Source organism: Pipistrellus hanaki (assembly GCF_964339955.1).
Source record: "Pipistrellus hanaki genome assembly, chromosome: 1".
NCBI lineage: Eukaryota > Metazoa > Chordata > Mammalia > Chiroptera > Vespertilionidae > Pipistrellus > Pipistrellus hanaki.
Genome location: NC_140503.1, coordinates 42755929 through 42775872, shown reverse-complemented (window position 1 = coordinate 42775872; position 19944 = coordinate 42755929). Strand labels below are relative to the sequence as shown.

General features: G+C 41.1%; 1 protein-coding gene across 2 annotated transcripts in view; it reads left to right on the top strand.

Annotated features, from left to right (window-relative positions):
- The first annotated feature begins 1155 nt into the window (after nucleotides 1-1155).
- Nucleotides 1156-19944, top strand: part of HACD3 (3-hydroxyacyl-CoA dehydratase 3) — a 32033-nt gene continuing 13244 nt past the window's right edge. The window contains exons 1-5 of one of the 2 annotated variants that reach the window (XM_084887938.1): nucleotides 1156-1426; nucleotides 11353-11395; nucleotides 13162-13235; nucleotides 15028-15192; nucleotides 16590-16641. In XM_084887938.1, coding sequence (XP_084744064.1) covers nucleotides 1340-1426; nucleotides 11353-11395; nucleotides 13162-13235; nucleotides 15028-15192; nucleotides 16590-16641 — 421 coding nt within the window. In that variant the 5' untranslated portion in view covers nucleotides 1156-1339. The remainder of the gene's footprint in view (nucleotides 1427-11352; nucleotides 11396-13161; nucleotides 13236-15027; nucleotides 15193-16589; nucleotides 16642-19944) is intronic. The other variant, XM_084887937.1, reaches the window with a different exon arrangement.

The following is a 19944-nucleotide window of genomic DNA, read 5'->3' as shown; positions in this document are numbered from 1 at the left end:
TGTATTTTATCCATTCCTCCCCCCGAGCTAAATGTGTCCTGAGAGCTGGCATCATTTCTCTTTCGTCTCTCTGCCCCTGTGCTCAGCACTTTTGGTAAGTCAACGAGTGCTAATAGAACTGAAGTAGAAGCTCCATTTTTGTCCCAGACTTCTGGTTTTCATAGTAATGGTGCTTTCTCACGGTGGCAGACTTAGAGATGAACGTGGATACAGATGAGATAGCTTAAATTAGACGTAGATTAGTGGTTTTGCTAGTTTGGGTTTCCTATTTCAAGAGAGGCAAGTCTGCTCTACCCAATAGGATAGTACTAATATGAGGATGCTTGAATTAATTAGAAGTATATAAAAATAAAACATTCCGTTTATTATTCTCACTAGTCACATTTCAAGTACGCAAAAGCATCAGGTGGCTACCGTAATTGGGTAGCTCAGAATGAAATGCTATTTCCACCAGCGCTGTAAATCTCTAACCTTTACCCTTAACTCTCCCCTCTGAGAACACCCTTCCATCCTGAACCCACACCGCTTCCCTCATAACCACCCTCCTCCTTATTGTGTCTGCAATTGCTTATGTCTTTGTCAAGACCGGCGGTTCCAGGTCGTCAGGGCTATTTCTTACCGCGGTGGCTCTAGTGTTTAGCTTTGCAGCCCCTGCATTTAAATGAAGTGGGCGTTCAGTTAATGTTTAATTAATGAGTGATAGAATGGGAGGGATCAGTCCTGACCAGCATTTTATTTTATTTACTTATTTAAATATTTTTTTTTATTGATTTCAGAGAGAGAAAGGGAGAGGGAGAGAGAGATAGGAACATCAATGATGAGAGAGAGAATCATTGATGGCATGCCTTGCTGCACACCCAATATTGGGGATCGAGCCGACAACCCCAGCATGTGCCCTGGACCGTAATCCAACCCTTCAGGTTACAGGCCGAGGCTCTATCCACTGAGCAAACCGGCTGGGGCTTAAGCTTCCTTAGAAGCATCACCTTAAAGAACAGAGAAAAGCCCGGTGCACCTGCTGGGCGCAGCTCCCGAGGCCCTGGCAGGCTGGCGTCCCGCGCTCCTGGGCCCGCCCCCTCCCGCTCCCGCCCCGCCCCCTCCCGCCCCGCCCCGCCCCCTCCCGCCCCGCCCCGCCCCCGCCGGCGGGTGCAGAGCTCGGAGCCGCCGCCTCCGGCTGGCTCCTCACTGCGCAGGTGCGGCGGGGAGCGTGGGCGCGGAGCTCGGCTGCGGCTCTCGGAGCGCGCGGCTTTGGGCCTGCGATCGCCGCTCCCGCCGCGCACGGCCCGCCCGAGGCAGCCAGGCTCGGCGAGCGGATCCCCCGCGCCCCGGGCTGGCGGCCATGGAGAACCAGGTGCTGACGCCGCACGTCTACTGGGCTCAGCGGCACCGCGAGCTGTACCTGCGCGTGGAGCTGAGTGACGTGCAGGTAAAGGCCGGCGCGGGCGGCAGGACGCGCGCGGAGCCGGGCTCCCGGGGCTCCGAGGACCCGCCGATTCCCACCCGGATCCCCGCTTCTTTGTCAGGGTGCGCGCCGGAGAGGCTGCGGTGCACCCGCGGGGTCCGGGACGCGGTGCGCTCACGGCGCCCAGCCCCGGGCAGGGCTGGCCCTTGTCCGGGGAGGAAAACCCGCAGGTCCGGGTCACGACCCCCCCCCCCCGAGGGGGGTAGGTATCTTCGAGGGCCGCGCGAGTCCCGCGGGGGTCTCGGAGGCCGACCCCGGCCTCCTCTTTGTTCCTAGTCTCCGGCCTGATGGAGCCGGAGCCCGAGCCGCGCCGGAGGCCTGCCGGTTAGGGCTGGGCTTGCCGAGGCCGTTGGCGGCGAGGGATGGGCACGTTGGGTGGAGGGCGCCGTGGGCAGCGGCTCCACGGGCCGAGGCTGGACGCCTGGAGCGGGCCTGAGAGGTCCGGCCGGTGCCTCCGGACCTGCAGGACACCGGCCGCTGCCTCAGAGGGGCCACACCCACCCTCAACCGTCCAAGGATGGGAAATCATGCTTGTTAACTTAAAAGCCCAGAAAACCTCGAAGAAATGATTTTTTTTATCCTTTATTCTGAAGGCCGTGAGCTCAGGTTTGCTGAGTTGTATACAGAACTTAAAAATGATATTAAGTTGCACTGAGCATTTATGTTTGAGCTCATTTGCTCCCCGTGTGAACAAGCTGAGGCCTCCTCAATGTTGGAGGTCCCTGGACCCCCCATGTTTCTGTGCGAACCGTTTTCAGGATTCCAATCTTTGAGGAACTGAAATTTCAGTCTGGAATGTTCTTTTCTATAGTCATCCTTACCCCCTACTCTCTGACACTTAACCGCTCTCTGAGGCTACCTTTGGATCTGTCAGCCTGACAGGCATATTGACTTGCAAAGTGGGGGCGCTGTGTGAGTGCCAACCTGAATTTGTTGAGTTTAATCTTTAACATCGAGTATAAACCTGTTTTCCCATTGAAAGAGAAAAGACAATACTAGACAGAATGCCTTTACGTAGGCGGTAGCTTTGCGTGGTGTGTCATTTCATGTGTTAACGCAGGTCCAATTATACTTTGGCCTCAGAGAGCGAATACATGTTTTGTGCTGGTTCTTCTCCGCTTCATGATGTCTTAATTAAAAAAGGAAGAAAAAAAACCATTTTGTAGATGGGGATCGAAGCCTCTATTTAGAGAGGACTTTTTTTGCAGCCACAAGAAAAGTCTGGTCTGTTACAACAGTTTCTTTAAGTATTGAGCGTAATGTAGACCAATTAAATAAACTTAGACCCTGTCCCCTCTGGATGCGTACCATGTAATAAGCATGTAATATTCTGGGGTACTTTTGAAGCTACAAACAGAAAAGGTGTTTTTAAGGGGAAGGGAGTAGTGATGGTGGAAAGAAGTGGAAATTAGACAAATGAAAGAATGTATCATACGTACATATTTTCTAAGAGAACCAAACCTTTTAATTAAGCATGAACATATCAATAATTTGCTGTACTTAAAAATCTAAAGGTATATGTTTGAAATATAGTTAAATGTAAAGGTGGAGAAAAAATGTAATTTTATTTTGGAAAGAGAAATCCTTTTTTTTTTTTTTTTTTTTTTTAACTTTTTGGGAAAAAATAAATCATTTTTTCTCCAATTGAGTTTTCTGGGATTTCCTATGTGTAATTCTGAGACATCCATTTCAGCTACCGTTAGTTTAAAAGTAACATGTTCATACCATTGACAAAATAAATCCTCTACCACATGTGAGATACTACAGATTTTCAAAGATCAGACAGATTTGGCTTTCTAATGGTATGTTATCTAGAAGACAGCATATCATACAAACAAAAAATTTTGTGCATGATTATGTTTATTGATAAAATTGGAGTTGAACATTGAACCAGGTTCCTGGTTATAAGGAATTTGTTACTTTTCTTTTGTTTAGTTAAAGATGACTTCCAGAAATAAGATGAAGAATTCTTGTCAAACTGAGATTGGGAGAAAATTCTAGAAAGAGGAAAGCATAGACTTTTAGATCTTCTGACTTGTACTGTGTGAACACCATCCAGCCAAACACTGCCTGGAATACACTACTTAAACAAGTTGGGTTTATTACTCTTTTCAGCAAGGGAAGGCACACCTCATACCATGGGGAGTTTTAAGAGGGTATTAGAAAGAACTGATTATAGGTTGTGGATTTGGTGATTCAAGGACTGTCTAAGGAAGTGGAATTTGCTTTAAAGGCAGTCATAAAATGATTGGTTATCTGAATAAATCTTTCTTTAAAAAATAAATCTTATCTATAGGGAAGAGAGACTAGCACAAGAACAAAACCGTCAATAATTGGTAGGGAAGTGGCAGTCACATATTTGGCCCAGAGAGGAAGGGCGTCTGGTATCTTATGAGTGACTTATTGGCCAAATTTTGTCTGCCTATGCAGACAAAAATCAAGGTTTCAGAATAACTTTGTCTGAGGTTGGTATTCTGGGATCAGCCATGTTGTCTGTGTTTATGTCCAGTAGGGGAATAACATGCCTTAACTGTGCGTGCCAAGCCGCCTTCTGAATATCAGGGGCTGCTTTTTATTTTATTTATTTATTTATTTATTTATTTATTAAATATATTTTTATTGATTTCAGAGAGGAAGAGAGAGGAAGACAGAGATTGAAACATCAATGAGAATCATGGATTGGCTGCCTCCTGCACTCTCCCTACTGGGGATTGAGCCAGAAACCCAAGCATGTGCTCTTGACCAGAATCGAACCCCGGACCACGGACCCTTTAGTCCGCAGCCCAAAGCTCTATGCATTGAGCAAAACCAGCTAGGGCTATTTTTTTTATTTCTTAATTCATTGTTCTATGTAGGGCCTGTGAAACCGGTGATTCTGGCTCAGGATGAAGCAATTCATTTATTTGTTCAATGAAAACCATTAGTGGAGTACCTACTCTTATCCTTACATAATCTAGGTGCTGGGTTGTTAGACAGCTCTCTGTCGCCCCCTGCTCTCTCTAGCATGTCCCATAGTTTATGTGTGAATTTCAGTGTTGAATTCCAATTGGGAGCAGCAGCTTTGCTCGCCTCTCCTTCTGAGAGAGAGAACTATCAGGTTTTGTTGTTTTTGTTTTTGTTTTTTTGAAAGACAGATCAATTTGTTTATAAATGCAACTTATAAAAACTCACGTCTCTATTCTGTGTTTGGAGATGCAGGGTTAGTGGCTGATGAGAAACTACTGATGAGAGGAGGAATGGCATGCAATAAAAACTTCAACAGCAGCATTGTCTGTCTGAGGTGAGCTGTAGCAAAGAAGCTAGCTAGGAAGGAGTCTGTTGGGGCCAGGACAGGGTTACTTTCAGAAAAGACTTTATTTTCAAGATAAGCCTAATGGACAGATTTGTGTCAACAGCCTTAGTTGTTAAAGCTGTTGTTCAGTTATTAAGGCTTTTGTTTGTTTTAGTTGTGTGTGGACAAAGTGCATAGCTCTGTTTGGGAGCTGTTGAAAGACATAGTTCTTGTCCTTGCCCAATAGAGTCTGGTGGAAAGAGCGATAACTGAAGGTAAGAGACTGGATCCTTGCTTGTTGACTTACTATCTGGTGGCCATGGATAATTCACTTAACTTTTGCGAGCCTTGGCCTCAAAATGAATAATAACACCTACTTCACAGGATTGTTTGCAGTTTGAATTGGATATTAGATTTGAAAGTGCTTTGTGAATTCTAGTGTGCTATTCAAGTGTAAGGGCTTATTATTGTGATAATAAACCTTAGATGAGAGCAGTAGAATGGAATAGAGCCTATTGGAAAATTTATTCATGTAAGAAAACTTGCCGAAACCGGTTTGGCTCAGTGGATAAGAGTGTCGGTCTGTGGACTGAAAGGTCCCAGGTTTGAGTCTGGTCAAGGGCATGCACATTAGTTGCAGGCACATCCCCAGGGTGTGTGTGTGTGTGTGTGTGTGTAGAAGGCAGCTGATCGATGTTTCTAGCTCTCTATCCCTCTCCCTTCCTCTCTGTAAAAAAATCAATAAAATATATTTTTTTTAAAAATGAAAACTTACTATAGAACAGTCTGGCTTTACAAATTAATGTGGGGAAGGATGAGCCATTCAGGAAATTGTATTGGGACAATTGGTCATCCAAATGGCAAAAAAGGTAAAATAAGATCTTACCTGCATACAATTCTAGGTGGGTTAATAACACAAATTCATAAAGCAAAACTAAAAGAAAATATAGAAGAGTATATGGTATTGAATCAGGGATGAATGCATCAATCTAGACACAGAAAACATAAACCTTAAAGAAAAAGATTGACAAATGTAAGACAAACTTGAAGCAGATATTGTGGCACATATCACTGACAAATGACTAGCGTCCTGAATATATAAAGAACTACCTACAGATCAATAAGAAAAAAAGGCATATTACCCAGTGGAAAAAGGGGTAGATAATAAAAGCAGTTTAGAGTAAAAGGAAACAAGAATGGCCAATAAAACTGAAAAGATACTTGACCTCACTTATAATCAGGGACATTTAAGTTAAAACGATAGGTCATTATTTCTCACATTAAGTTCTGAAAATGAAAAGTCCAACATTATCAACTGTTGGCAAAGATGTTCAACTATGGGACATTCTTACCCAGTGTGTGGGAGTATTAATTGGTACAACTGGTTTGGAGAACAGTTTGGCACTGTCTAGTCAAGCTGAAGATGTGCATAATCTTATGCCTTGGAAGTTTTGCTCCTTGGAGATGCTCTTCCTTTCATGCACAAGGAGACAGCTTATTCATTGCAGCAATAAATGAATAAATAACACAAAAACAATCTTAATTCTTATCAACAGAAGAATGGGTAGATTGTGATGTGTTTATACAATGGCACACTGTACAAGAACTAAAATAAATGTAACAGAATTGCCCATATCGATGAAGATAGAGTTTAGAAATATAGACTGAAAAGCAAGTTCAAGAATTATATAGACGGTATGAAACCATTTATGTAACATGTAAATAATACTTTGTTTAATGATAAATACCCAACATGTTATAAGTAAGTAAAGAAATACAGTGGGTGCCCTGGCTGGTGTGGCTCAGCTCATTGTCCTGGGCACCCATTCAGGTCGGGACACGTGCCCAGGTTGCAGGGTTTGGTTCCTGGTCTGGGTGTGTATGGGAGGCAACAAATCAATATTTCTCTCTTTGTCTCCCTCTCCCTTTCTTTCTAAAATCAACAAAAACATAAAGAAGAAGAAGAAGAAGAAGAAGAAGAAGAAATACAATGGGAATGATAAGCTCCAATTCTGGAATAGTGGTTACCTGTAAGGATGGGGTGTATTTGAGAGGGAGAAGGTGGTGGGATTGAGTAATTGTATAACTGTACCCATATCTACTTTATTTCTTTGAAAGAAAAGAAAAAAAGCTGATGGAAGTAAACCAAAATGCTAATGGATGAGCATCCTTGCCATCATTATTATGAACTCTATGTCTGATGAATTTTTTATGTCATTTTCATTTAGATCTTCTGGAAAATTCTCTTGTTCTTTCATTTGGGGCTTGTTTTTTTGTCTCCCATTTTGGCTGCCTGTTTGGGTTTGTGTCTGTGTATGAGGTAGATCTGATAGCTACAATGGTGTTTGCTGTATTTTTCTGTGTATACTGATTGCTTGAAATATTTTATAATAAAGGTTAAATAAGTCTGAGCTGTTCAGAAACACAGTATAAAAACACGCATAAAGCAGTAAAGTAATGAAATAATTTGTTAACTGTTGAGCACCCACAATGGTCCAGACACAGTGCTAGGTACCTGGGAGTTCATGTGAGCCTCATGCTTATTACATAACTCTTTTCTGCGCATGTATTAATCACACATACGGCAAAGGTAAATGCCAACAATTTAAACCAAAAAGGAGACTATTTTCTAAAGAGTTAGGTGGCAGATAATTCATTGAACTCTGTAGTTCTGTCAGAAATTATGAAAAGGGGAAAATTGATTTGATTTCAATTTATTAGTTATTGAGGCATTATGGATTCAGAGATTAATAAGACACAGTGCCTGCTATTAGGGAACTCAATTCTAGAGAGGCAGATAAACCAATAAACAATAATTACAGAACAGTGTGGTAGGTATTATAATAAAGGTGAAGAGGGGTAGTAAGGAAGCTAATGATGTTGGAAGTGAGTAGATGGGAAAAGGAATTAACATTTGACCTGGACTTTTCAAGATGAATAGATTTGGAAGCTTAGAAGACCATTCTAGTCAGAGGAAGAAAAGCATTTGTAATATGAGTGCTTACTAGATGCCAGACTCTTTGTAGATTATTGTAGTTCTCACAACAATCTTGTGAAGTAGGGGTTTTATTGTTGTTTTTTTTAAATGATGACAGCTGCTGTGGATTTGAAAGTGAATGATAGAAATAAGTATGATATGACTAGGATTTGTACCCTGGTCTATTTGACTTCAAAGCCACCTTGTACCCTTTTCCTTATTCATTCATTCATTTTTTTTTTTTTCATAAGCAAAGGCACAATTCCACCTCTGGTAAAAGATGGGCTAACTTGAGCAGATCAATCTTTCTGCTAAAAATAGAAAGTTTCAATGTAAGTGTTCCATATAAATCTTAAAATCATAAAAGATTCAACAAGTTAGGAAATAAAGTGGGAACTCAGAGGGTAAGCTGAAGTCTGAAATTGCTTTTGCCTTGAGAACATTTGCTCAACTGCATGAACTTGAACTTTGGTTTTGACAGCCTGACAGAATACTGGGATAGAAGTAAGATCAAATCTCACCAGAGATGCAATATGTAATAGGAAACCATTCTCCCCATTAACTCAATGTCAGAGGACTGCACATTGTAGAGGAAGGATGAACTGGAGGTAAACACACCCCATCTTCCCATCCCGACATTCTTTGGCCCTGAACAGAGTAGAGGAAAAGGTCCTTGTGGGCTTAAAACTGTTAGTTGGCTCTCAAAAGATTATGCAGCCCAGATTCACAGAATTTTGAGATCTAAAAACCCTCAAGCCATGAATTTAGTTTAAAGTGGTCTAAACCGATAGGTGGCTGGCAGAAGCAGATCTTTGTGGTGTAGCTATGTTGATATCAGATAAGAGTTTTAGGTCAAATATATTTTTAGAAATAAAGACGTCAGTTCATGATAGAGGTTTCAATTCACCAGGAAGATATAACAATATTAAACTTTTATACAATATAACGAGTACCATGGCCTTTATAATATGGAAATTAGCAGGTATAAGGAGAAATAGACAAGTTTAAAATATTGTGATTTTTCAGTCTGGCCTGTGTGGCTCAGTGGTTGAGCATTGACCTATGTGAACCAGCAGGTCCCTGTTTGATTCCTGGTCAGGGTACATGCTCAGGTTGTGGGCTCTATCCCCAGTGTGGGGTATGCAGGAGGCAGCTGATCAATGATTCTCTCTGATCATTGATGTTTCTGTCTCTCCCTCTCCCTTCCTCTCTGAAAATAATAAAAATATATTTTTAAAATACCATAATTTTTCACTAATTGCTAGAAGACAAAATTTCAAAAAGATAGATAAATGTGAAAATTAATTAACAGTAAACCTAATGAATATATATATATATATATATATATATATATATATATAAAATACTGCATCTGATAATTTTCAAGTTTACTTAGGCCATTTATAAAATTTGACTAGATACTGCTTCCTCAAGCAAGTCTCCATAAATTTGAAAGGATTAAAATCATACAGAGAATGTTCTCTGATCACTGTGTAACTGAGGTAGAAATTAATAAGTAGAAGGTGTCTTGTGTTTCGTAATTAAGAAACACTTCTCAGTAACCCATGTTATAAGGGGGGGAAATTATAATGTAAATTAGGAAATATTTTAAAGTATGATAATGAAAATAATATATTCAGAGCTTGAGAGATGCCTCCAAAATAGGAATTAGTAGAAAATTTTTATTTTTTAAATTTTATATTTAAAGTATTAATTAAAATAAAATAATGAAGTCTGAAAATTATGAGTCCATTTTAAGAAGTTAGAAAAAAAATAGCAAATTCTCTCAAAGTTGAAGAAGGAAATAAAGAACAGAAATAGAAAGCAGAGATAGGGAGAATCAATAAAGCTATAAGTTCTTGAGACCTGGCTGGTTTGGCTCAGTGGATAGAGCATCAGCCTATGGACCGAAGGGTCCCGGGTTCGATTCCAGTCAAGGGCACATGCCCAGGTTTTGGACTCGATCCCCAGTAGGGGGCGTGTGGAAGGTGGTCGATTAATGGTTCTCTTTCATCATTGGTATTTCTCTCTCCCCCTCTCCCTTCCTCTCTGAAATCAATGAAAATAAAAATATTTTTTTTAAAAAGTTCTTGAAAAGACAATTAAAATGGAGAGATCTCTTGATAAGATTAAGATAAAAATGGTAGAAATAATGAAAAAGGCTTAACTATACATAGATGCTACAGGAATTTAAAAAAAGCAAAGAGAATATTGAATTTGCCAGGTAAAATGGATAAATTCTTCAAAAGTAAAGACAGTTTTGATCAAAGAGATAGAAACCTAAATAGCACAATAACCATCAAATCAGCATTCAGAAATCTTCCCATAAGGAAATTTCCAGATTTGAGTGGCTTTACCATTGAGTTCTATCAAACATTTATAGACATAATTCTAGTTTTATTAGTTACCTATTGCTGCATAACAAATCACCCCAAAATGTAGTGGTTTAAAACCATAATAACCGTTATCATCTCTCTGTGGGTCCTTCAGAAAGGATTAGGTTGTTGTGGCTTAGGATCTCTTCACCCCCCTTAATTTTTAAATTAAATTCCCTCTTCCTGCCACAGAGATCATCTTGATTGTTATCCTCTTTGATTGAGCATCTCAGCCTGAAATCTATACTCCCACTGGGGAGGTTCTTTATATAAAATTTGGCTCAAATGCTGTCCCCACCCCAAGCTTTCCTTATTCCCTTTTCCTAACATTCTTGGCTATGAATAGAGCATCTAGGCTCCCACTGCCTCTCAAAGCCTTCTGTCTGTCTTGTTGGTTTCCTTTGATGCATGATGGAGCAAGAGAGCTGAGCCTACAGGAGGAAAATGAATAAACTAGTTAGGGCTCTGTGAACATGCTGCTTCTTCCTTATTAACTTTGAGCTGAGAGGTAGGAGGTGAGTTGTTTTTCATTTACCGGGGAAAGTGTTGAATAGTTTCATTTTAAATCATGCTGCTAAAGGCATATAGCAGTCTCTGGGAATAACGGAACAATTTGGAGAATTTCCATCTCTGATCTCTTCTAGTCTTCCTTGGGATGGGGGTTAAGAGAACGTGGAGCCTCAGGTTAAGGCACTACATGTTTCATTTTCATCCAACCACTCTTAATCCATCACTTACTGAATTAATTTATTCTTCATGTTACGACGCAGGCCTTAAATTTGGTGAAGCTTTCCCCAACCATTCTGTTCCCATTGTGCTTGCTGACTTAACTGTACAATTGCTGCTTTTACTACTATTTTGGTCTTGAGCGTATGTTATTTGATACTCTTTGATATCTTCTCAGAGGAAATGACTCATCTGTTCCCTTAGATGTTCTGCCTCCCCTGCTCAGGGACAGAGTCTTAGAGATTTGTGTATTCCCCCATAACACCTCAGGTAGCACCTTGCACTATTTGCAGTCATCAGAATGGACTGGCTCAGTATCGGATTGCTCTGCATAGGTAGGGTCCTTCTTGCAGGAGCCTACAATCTCAGATGGGTACAGCTAGACATAGAGAAGCCCTATGCAGATATGTGAATAAACAACTAAATATATTCTCTGGGGGAGGCACAGGGTAGGAGGTTGAGTCCCTAAGGGGGAAGGAGGGCCTTAATTCCATTTTCCTCTTCATTAAAATGCCTTCTCGCATCCTTGGTCTCTTCACAGAATCCTGCCATCAGCATCGCTGAAAATGTACTGCATTTCAAAGGTCAGTATTCGGGCAAATGCTCCCAGCTCTCTAAACACTGGTGTAGTGGTGGTTTCTTTTTTATTTTTATCTATTTGTTTTATTCACTTTCTATCCACTTTCTCTGATACTCTTGAGGTAAACTAGGTTGTTTTGAAATACTTGATTAAGAAAGTCAAATAATTTGTTTAAAATCCTGCTTTCCCCTTGAGAGGAAAAAAAAAAAAAAGCAAGCAAGGAAAAAAAAAAAAAAGCATGGGCTAGAAATACGGAAATTAATTCTGCTGCTACCTGAGACAACTATTGATTCCTCTGGGCCTATAAAGTGGGATATTGGGTTATAAGCTGTGTTTCTCAAACTTGAGGACCCACAGCATCTGAGAATATGTCCTCAGCATCCTCCAGGGCCGTAGACCCAGATTGAAAAACATGTCAGGCGTTATGAATGGTCCCTTTAAGTGATATATGGCTTCATTGTAGCTGTGAACACAGCCCCTGAACTTGTGATGACTATAAGGTAGTCATCAAGATGACCCTTTATTTTTATTTTTTAAAATTATAATGAAACAAAACAAAAAAATAGAAATTTTCTTAATGAGGCTCTGTGGCTCCCTGATATTACACTTACCGACCAGCTTAATAAATATTTATCCTAAAGCTTTTCTAGCTCCACGGTCTCTTTTCTGGGAATCTGCCTCCATCTTCTTTCTCCTCCGTTCATCACCTGGGCCTCCCATGTGGGTCCGGAGCTACTGTCCCCCCATGGGGTGGAATTCTCCCTAATTGCTTTCTGTGCTAGCTCCTTGGAATGTCATTAGTAAGGGACTAGGGTTAAGGGACAGGGAAGAGTTTCTGCTTTACATGAGATTCCGTCTGCCTTAATATGCTTGCATGAAATCACAGCCTGACTTTTGTTTCTAGTTCTCAAGATGAGAGCAGGGGGGCAGCAGCTCCGGTTTATTTTAGGAGTTAACGTTTGAATGGAAGTTAAAGTGATAAAAGTGGGTCTTGCCACTTGGAGCTTATAGACTGTCCTATCTTAAGGAATCTATGGTTCTAGGGAACATTAGCTACCTGTAGCAAATATTAGGCAGGTTATGTTACATAGGGCCGGAGGAAGAAATGGAACCGAATTGATACACAAATGGGAGAGTGAGAGGGAGGGGGTGTGCGGCAGCCCTGGCGCGGAGGCCTGGCTGGATCGGGGAGAGGAGCATGTCAAGGCCCAGGGCAACCCCGGCTTTCCTGCCAGTGCCGTTTGTCCTCTCGGATTGAGCTGAGAGAATGATTTTTCTCTTTCTTGTTCCATTTGGGATGTGCCATAGGAAAGGCAGCTTCTCTATTTTCTACCCCTGGTTGAAAAGTACTAGGTTCAGAGCTTTCTCTGAGGCAATCCAGCATTTCCATGTACCCAGCTGCTTTCCTTAACCTGATTTTTCTCTGCTCTGGAGTCAGCGCCAAAGTGCATGTGAGAGTTAAACTTATGTCTATGTGATAGCTTTGGCTTTGCTTTCTGTAATCTTTCCCCTGCCTATTATTTGTACTGGGCATCGTGAGGGCCGTGTTGGAAGATTAATTAACTACTCTGGAACTGACCATCAGAAGGACATATGGGAATAAACTGTCCAGGATTCAGCTTATCTAGCTGTTGAGTAGCTCTTCTCACACGCCCCTACTTGCTTTGGCAGGACCCATTGACATTTGTATACTTCTGAAAGAACTGCATTAAGTTTTTGGATGGCCTTTCTCTGCTCAAGTTCACAGTAACCACATTTCTTTCTTTATAGCTCAAGGACATGGTGCCAAAGGAGATAATGTCTATGAATTTCACCTGGAGTTCTTGGACCCTGTGAAGCCAGAGGTATGTTCTTCCCTTTCTTTTTCTTTATTTAAAAAAATATATATTTTATTGACTTTTTGCAGAGAGGAAGGGAGAGGAATAAAGAGTTAGAACATCGATGAGAGAGAAACACCGATCAGCTGCCTCCAGCACACCCCTCACTGGGGATGTGCCCACAACCAAGGTACATGCCCTTGACCGGAATGGAACCTGGGGCCCTTCAGCTTTATCCACTGAGCCAAACCAGTTAGGGCCTTCCTTTCTATTTTAGGAAATAAATACTAGTAATTCAGTGAAATGGGGAGGAACGGTTGTGGGAAAGAAGATAAAAACCAAAGAAGAATATAGTTTTCGCTGCAGAGGAATGTGGAAGTCGGAGAACCTGAGGTGATTCTGGCTCTGCCGCTTATTAGTGGTTGAACAAGTCCTTTTACTTTTGAGTTCTTATTTCCTTATGTGTTAAATGAAGAATTGGATAATGATGTCTTATCCAATCTGGTGTTTTCCAGCTCTGATATTCTGTTTTTTAAGATGACAGAGGAGGAGTGTGGTACCCACAGAGAGCAGTTACGGAGGGCAGGGAAGCCCACACAGGCGCTCCTTTCCTGAGCCTTTGCCTGGGGGGCAGTGGAAATCAGAAAATGCTGAGGCAATTGATCTTTAGAAAGAATGTGGAAAGTATATTGAAGTTTCCCTTCTCTCAGAGCTTGAGGAAGCTTCTGTAACTAAAAGGGAGGGAATCCAGAACATGGTGTATTTCAGTTTCTGGAATTACACTCTTATCTATTAGGGTTTGAGCATATTGCTCTCTGTCTGCAGGAGTTTCTGTTGCTTTGGTTGTTTTAATAGTCAACAGTGATATAAGGAGTGGAGAACTTGTCATGGGTCTTGCTTTGAAGGCAAAAGGGGAAGACATGTAGAATAATGAACTGCAACAGCCACTAAGAATTTGAGTTTAGCTGAAATCAGTTTGGCTCAGTGGATACAGCATCGGTCTGTGGACTGAGGGGTCCCAGGTTCGATTCCGGTCAAGGGCATGTACCATGGTTGCGGGCGCATCCCCGGAAGGGGTTGTGCAGGAGGCAGCTGGTCGATGTTTCTCTCTCATTGATGTTTCTAACTCTCTATCTCTCTCCCTTCCTCTCTGTAAAAAATCAATAAAATATATTAAAAAAAAAAAACTTGGATAACTATAAATATTGAAATGTTTGTAAGAAAATCAAATTAAAAAAAAAAAAGAACTTGAGTTTAGTTGGGAAGACTCCCTAGGCTGACCCATGTGAAAAAGTTGTACCTGATCCAGTACAGTTCTAGCCTCGATTAGACCTTTCTAAAATAAGGACTCTCTATGCCAGGACCATCGTCATAGGAGGAAAATTTGGAAGGTGATGATGCACTTGAAAGAGTGATTGGATGTAGTGCCTTGCATGATGTAGATCTGGCAGGAGTTTCATTTAGTTTCTTCTAGTATATCGGTAACCAGGAACTCTGCCTTTCTTATCCTGATTTTCTCCTGTGTCATTCATTGGGTGCATCATACAGACAGGGCTGTTCTTACCAGGTTTTCCCTATACTAGCTCATGGTCTAGATGTTCCCTTTGCATCAGGGAACTATTTTGGTCTTGAGCGTATGTTATTTGATACTCTTTGATATCTTCTCAAGGAAATGACTACTATTGGGAACAGAGAAGGAAGGGGAAGTAGCCTATTCTTTGGTGTCTCTGTATAGTCACACTGGCTTGGGGCAGTTTTAGAGGAAGAAGAGGGGCATAGGAAGGAGAGAGCATTCTCACGTTCTTATTTTCTCTCTTAGCCGGTTTACAAACTGACCCAGAGGCAGGTAAACATTACGGTACAGAAGAAGGTGAGCCAGTGGTGGGAGAGACTCACCAAGCAGGAGAAGCGCCCGCTGTTTTTGGCCCCTGACTTTGATCGCTGGCTGGACGAGTCTGATGCGGAAATGGAGCTCCGAGCCAAGGTCAGTAAGGACCCTATGACCTAGACAGAAACCAAGTTATTTGGGCCACCTCAGATACTTATCAGGGTCTGATAGAATGAATACGAACTTAGACATTAAGTTAACCACCTGGAGACATGGTTTTATAGAAGTACTGGTCTTGTTTTGTAGACTGTTCCTCAGTGGGTGTGCTTGGTGTGTTTTTCATGATTGGTTTTAGGGAGGAAGACCACATAGATTTTATTCTTATCATGCCATATCATGGGTACATACTATCAATATGACTTATTCCTGTTGATATTGATCTTGCTCATGTGGTTGAGGTAATGTTTGTCAGGTCTCTTCGTTGTAATGTTACTTCCTCCCCTTTCCTTACTGTACTCTTCAGAAGGTAGTTACTATGCATAGCTCACACTTAAGGATTGGGGAGTCATACTTCCTATCTTCAGGGTGGAGTATCTACATATTTTATTTGAAATTATTCTGCATTGGAGATTATTCTCTCCCACTAATTTATTCAGTCATTAAAAAATATCAGTAGACTCATTAATATTTATTTTATAGTTTGGGTTATAATTCAGTTCTGTGTTATTTATTTTGTTGCTCAGATTGTTTCAGGTTTGGTCAATAGAACTCTATGATCAAATATAAGAATTTTTTTTATTATTCATTCTTTATCTAAATTCATTGGCTCTTGTGTCCTTTTGGCAAAGCTCATAGCTCCTTCACTTCATTATGGGGCTTTCTTCTTTCCTTTTTTTGTGTGCACTTCTGTAATTTCTGGCACTGTAAGCTGCTCTTGGCTTATCTTGTATGTTTCCTGCTCAGCCCTAGAATCAGCCATTCTTCAAGGAGCTCTGTTCTTTTTAGAGGAGAATGGTAATGGAAACCAACATCTGGGTTTTGTATGCTTGTTGCTGCTGGGATATCATCGCTTCTAGGTCCTCTCAGCTGACTGAACAACATATAAATATGTCTATATGTAACCACATATTAGTTCATAGTGATGTGGAGACATGGTTTTAGATTCTGGAAAAATTATACTAAAAATCTAGAGGTGTTAAAAATAAAATAGCAATATATTTTCCGCCTTAAATTTGTTTGTTTCTATGACCATGACAAATCTGAATGTCTCTCCGGCTCTAAGATGTCAAGACTACCCACTTTATAGTTTAGAAGCCAGCTGACTGGTTCAGTTCTGTGAGTACTGGGTGGGCATCCTGTGATGTTAATGCTACTCAGTGAGGAGGAGGAGTCAGGCTTTTTAGCACCCTGAGCCAGGACATTTTCCCCGATGAAGTATGAGCACAATTGGAAGAGGCTTTCAGGGAGTCAGATCACTTATCCAACATGTGGACTTTTGCAAGCATCTGGGCATTCTAACTTTTCTTTTTGAAAAACTTCTGTCCAAATTCTAGGAAGAAGAACGCCTAAATAAACTCAGAATGGAAAGCGAAGGCTCCGTTGAAAGTAAGTTGCCCTGCTGCTATGGTAGTTACCATTTAATTTGTGATAGAGACGGGGGTAATGATGAGTGTGATGTAGGAGAGCTAATATTGTGTATGTGAGTGGATGAGCAGTCCTTCATGTCCAGTGCTTACACTGTGCGCATCCACATTAGAAGCCTTACTTTTAATGTTTCTCTTTAAAAAATATTTTTATTGATTTCAGAGAGAAAGGGAGAAGCAGAGAGAGAGAGAGAGAGAAATCTCAGTGATGAGAGAGAATCATTGATCGGCTGCCTCCTGTATGCCCCACACTAGGAATCAAGCCCACAACTCAGGCATGGGAATTGAACCTTGACCTCCTGGTTCATAGATTGACACTCAACCAGTGAGCCACACTGGTTGGATAATGTTTCTCTTTTATTTGGAGCTTACCGTCATCTGGCATATAGTATGGAAGAACCTTAGTCTCTTGGACTGGCCTAATGTCAGATGGCAGCATGTACTGCATGGACATGTGGAAATGTGATGAAGGTCCAAGGCTACACTCCTTCCAATCTGGTGTTTTTCTTCCAACTGAGATCTTAAGGGCTGTGCTACAGATAAGTGTGGTTATCAACCTTGGAAAAAATCCATCTCTATTTCTGTCTGTCCAACCACTTATAAGCAATAAGTTCTGTAAGTGTATTATCTTCTGGGAGACATAGATTAAATTCAGCAGCAATCTTAAATTCTTGCGGCACTGAAAGCATTATACTAGTCCCTTGAGGTGTGGAGTCAATGAATTCATCCTAGCACCTGTGCTCTAAGAGCTTGCATTCTAGAGGAAGGACTATGGAAGTCTACAAGTTAAAAGTAATGCTAACAAAACAAATAATATAAGAGTTCCTCATTTGTTCACTTATTCACGTTTTAGTGGTGCATATTTGGCATCCCATAAATAAGGGAGTGGAAAGTTGTAGAGCCATGGTTTTCAAACTATGTTCCATGGTACCCCAAGGGTTCCCAGAGATGCTTTGGAGGGATAGGCCAACCAAGCACTTCTACTTTAGTCAAAGCAACTGTGCTTTTGTGTTTCATGGTATTGTTAATAAAGTTTTTCTTGAAAAGAAGATTTCGTTGCTCTAAAAAAAAAAAAAAAAAGATTTGAATAACTACTAATTAAGAGAAATATTCCCTTAGAGAAGCAAAGGAGGGGAGACAATTAGTGGAGGTAAATAATAGTAACATAAAAGGAAACCTGAGATTTAAATTAATTTTTTGTGTTTAGAGGGATAAACTTCAAAAATATATGAAAATACTTATATATTGATTTTTAGGATGTCAGATAAAACTTTTAACAGTTTTATCTAAATTCATAAAGGTTTCTAATGAAGGAAGTTATTTATGATTGGGAAGTTTAATAAACTTTTATAGTTTTGAAGAAAAAAATTTAATTTGTCTAGCTTTTTTTGCCTCTTAGAATAAGGTTGCTTTTGCTTGGAGCAAGATCCAAGCGTAAATGCAGAATGTCTGTAGTCTAGGACTAAATTTGTGGCAGCAGAACCTGCACTCCATAGCTCTTCTCTTGAGAACCCTTTCCTTTACCTACTCCTTTGACTCAACCATGACCCTAAGTTTCTCACTCCTTCCTTAAGTCTGTAATTAGCTGTTTCACAAACCTTAGGCTGCAGACAAAATTAATGTCCCTTATTCTCTTGCCTCTCAGATTGTAATTTTCCTCCTTTGGTTATATCCTCCTTCTACCCATCCTTCAAAGCCCAGATCAGATACTTGCTTGATTCCCACTTCCCAGCCTAATGTAATTTTCTCACCTTGAAATTTTCACAAGATGTTACCTGTCATTCTATCTTGTATTACGGTTTTAGGCTGTAAGTTCTTTGAATCCCAATAGTGCCCCTCCATACCTTGGACATTGTAGGTGTTCAGTTAATGCTTAGTTGAATGAATATATGATCAAATATCAGAATTTTTTTTTTATTATTCATTTTCTCTCTTTGAGCTACCATGTTTCCCTGAAAATCAGACAGTGTCTTATATTAATTTTTTCTCCCAAAGTTGCGTTAGGTCTTATTTTCAGGGGATGTCTTATCTTTCCATGCGCTAGGTCTTATTTTCGGGGAAACACGGTAGTTTGACCCCCAATGACCTTAAAAAATTCCAGAAAAGAAGTAACTGTAGATTGTATTAACCTGTTAACTGGGGAGTTCCCCTTTTAACCCTTTGCACTCCGCTGTCCCCTCTCAGGGGACATCGGAATTCTAGCATATCACTTGGATGTCCCCTCTCAGGGGACATTGCAGTTTATTAGTGATTACGGGGAATTGAGTTATTTCAACGCACTCCGCCGCAAAGTAGCGTCGAGTAGCTGGTAGCCAATGTCCAGAATGGTTCGGAGTGCAAATGGTTAATTATGCAATGTACAACGGGCGCATACTCTTTCACTAGGACGTGTCAGTATGTCACGCCCAGTGGACGTAATTTTATATTATTATTTTTTTATTTATACTTAATTAAAATAAAAAATATTTTTTTTGTTTATATATAAAGCACAAAGGAAAATACAAAATTACAAACAAATAGAAAAGAATACCAACAAAAAAATGGAAACATTGAATTAAAAAAATTATAAATTTTACAAACAATTATAAAGATTACAAAAAATATATACCGTCCCTCTCAGGGCGCAACATATATTTCAAGGACGTATTCATATGTCCTACCCGTTCCCAATAGTGTTTACGTTTGACGTATTTATAGGTCCTGCTCTGTTAACAGGTTAAGACTAGTGGCCCGGTGCACAAAATTCATGCACTGGGGGTAGGGGTATGTGTGTGCCTCAGCCCAGCCTGCACCCACTCCAATCTGGGATCCCTCTCATAATCCAGAACTGCTGGCTCCTAACTGCTATTCTGCCTGCCTGCCTAATTGCTCCTAACCATTCTGCCTGCCAGCCTTCTCGTCCCTAACTGTGCCCCCACCAGCCTGCTCACCCCCAACTGTCACTCCTGCCAGCCTGCTTGCCTCCAACTGCTCCCCCCTGCCGGCCTGCTTGCCACCTCCTGCCCTCCCTGCCTGCTGGCCTGCTCACCCCAAACTGCCCCCCTGTTGGCCTGATCACCCACAACGGCCTGATCACCCACAACTGCCCTCCCCTGTTGGCCTTTAACCGCACCTCTACCTTGGCCCTGCCACCAGGGCTTTGCCCGTAAGAATGTCTGGAAGGTCTCCCAGTTTAATGATCATATTACCCTTTTATTAGCATAAATAGAGGCATGGTGCAGGGGTGGGGGTCAGCTGGTTTGCCCTGAAAGGTGTCCCGGATCAG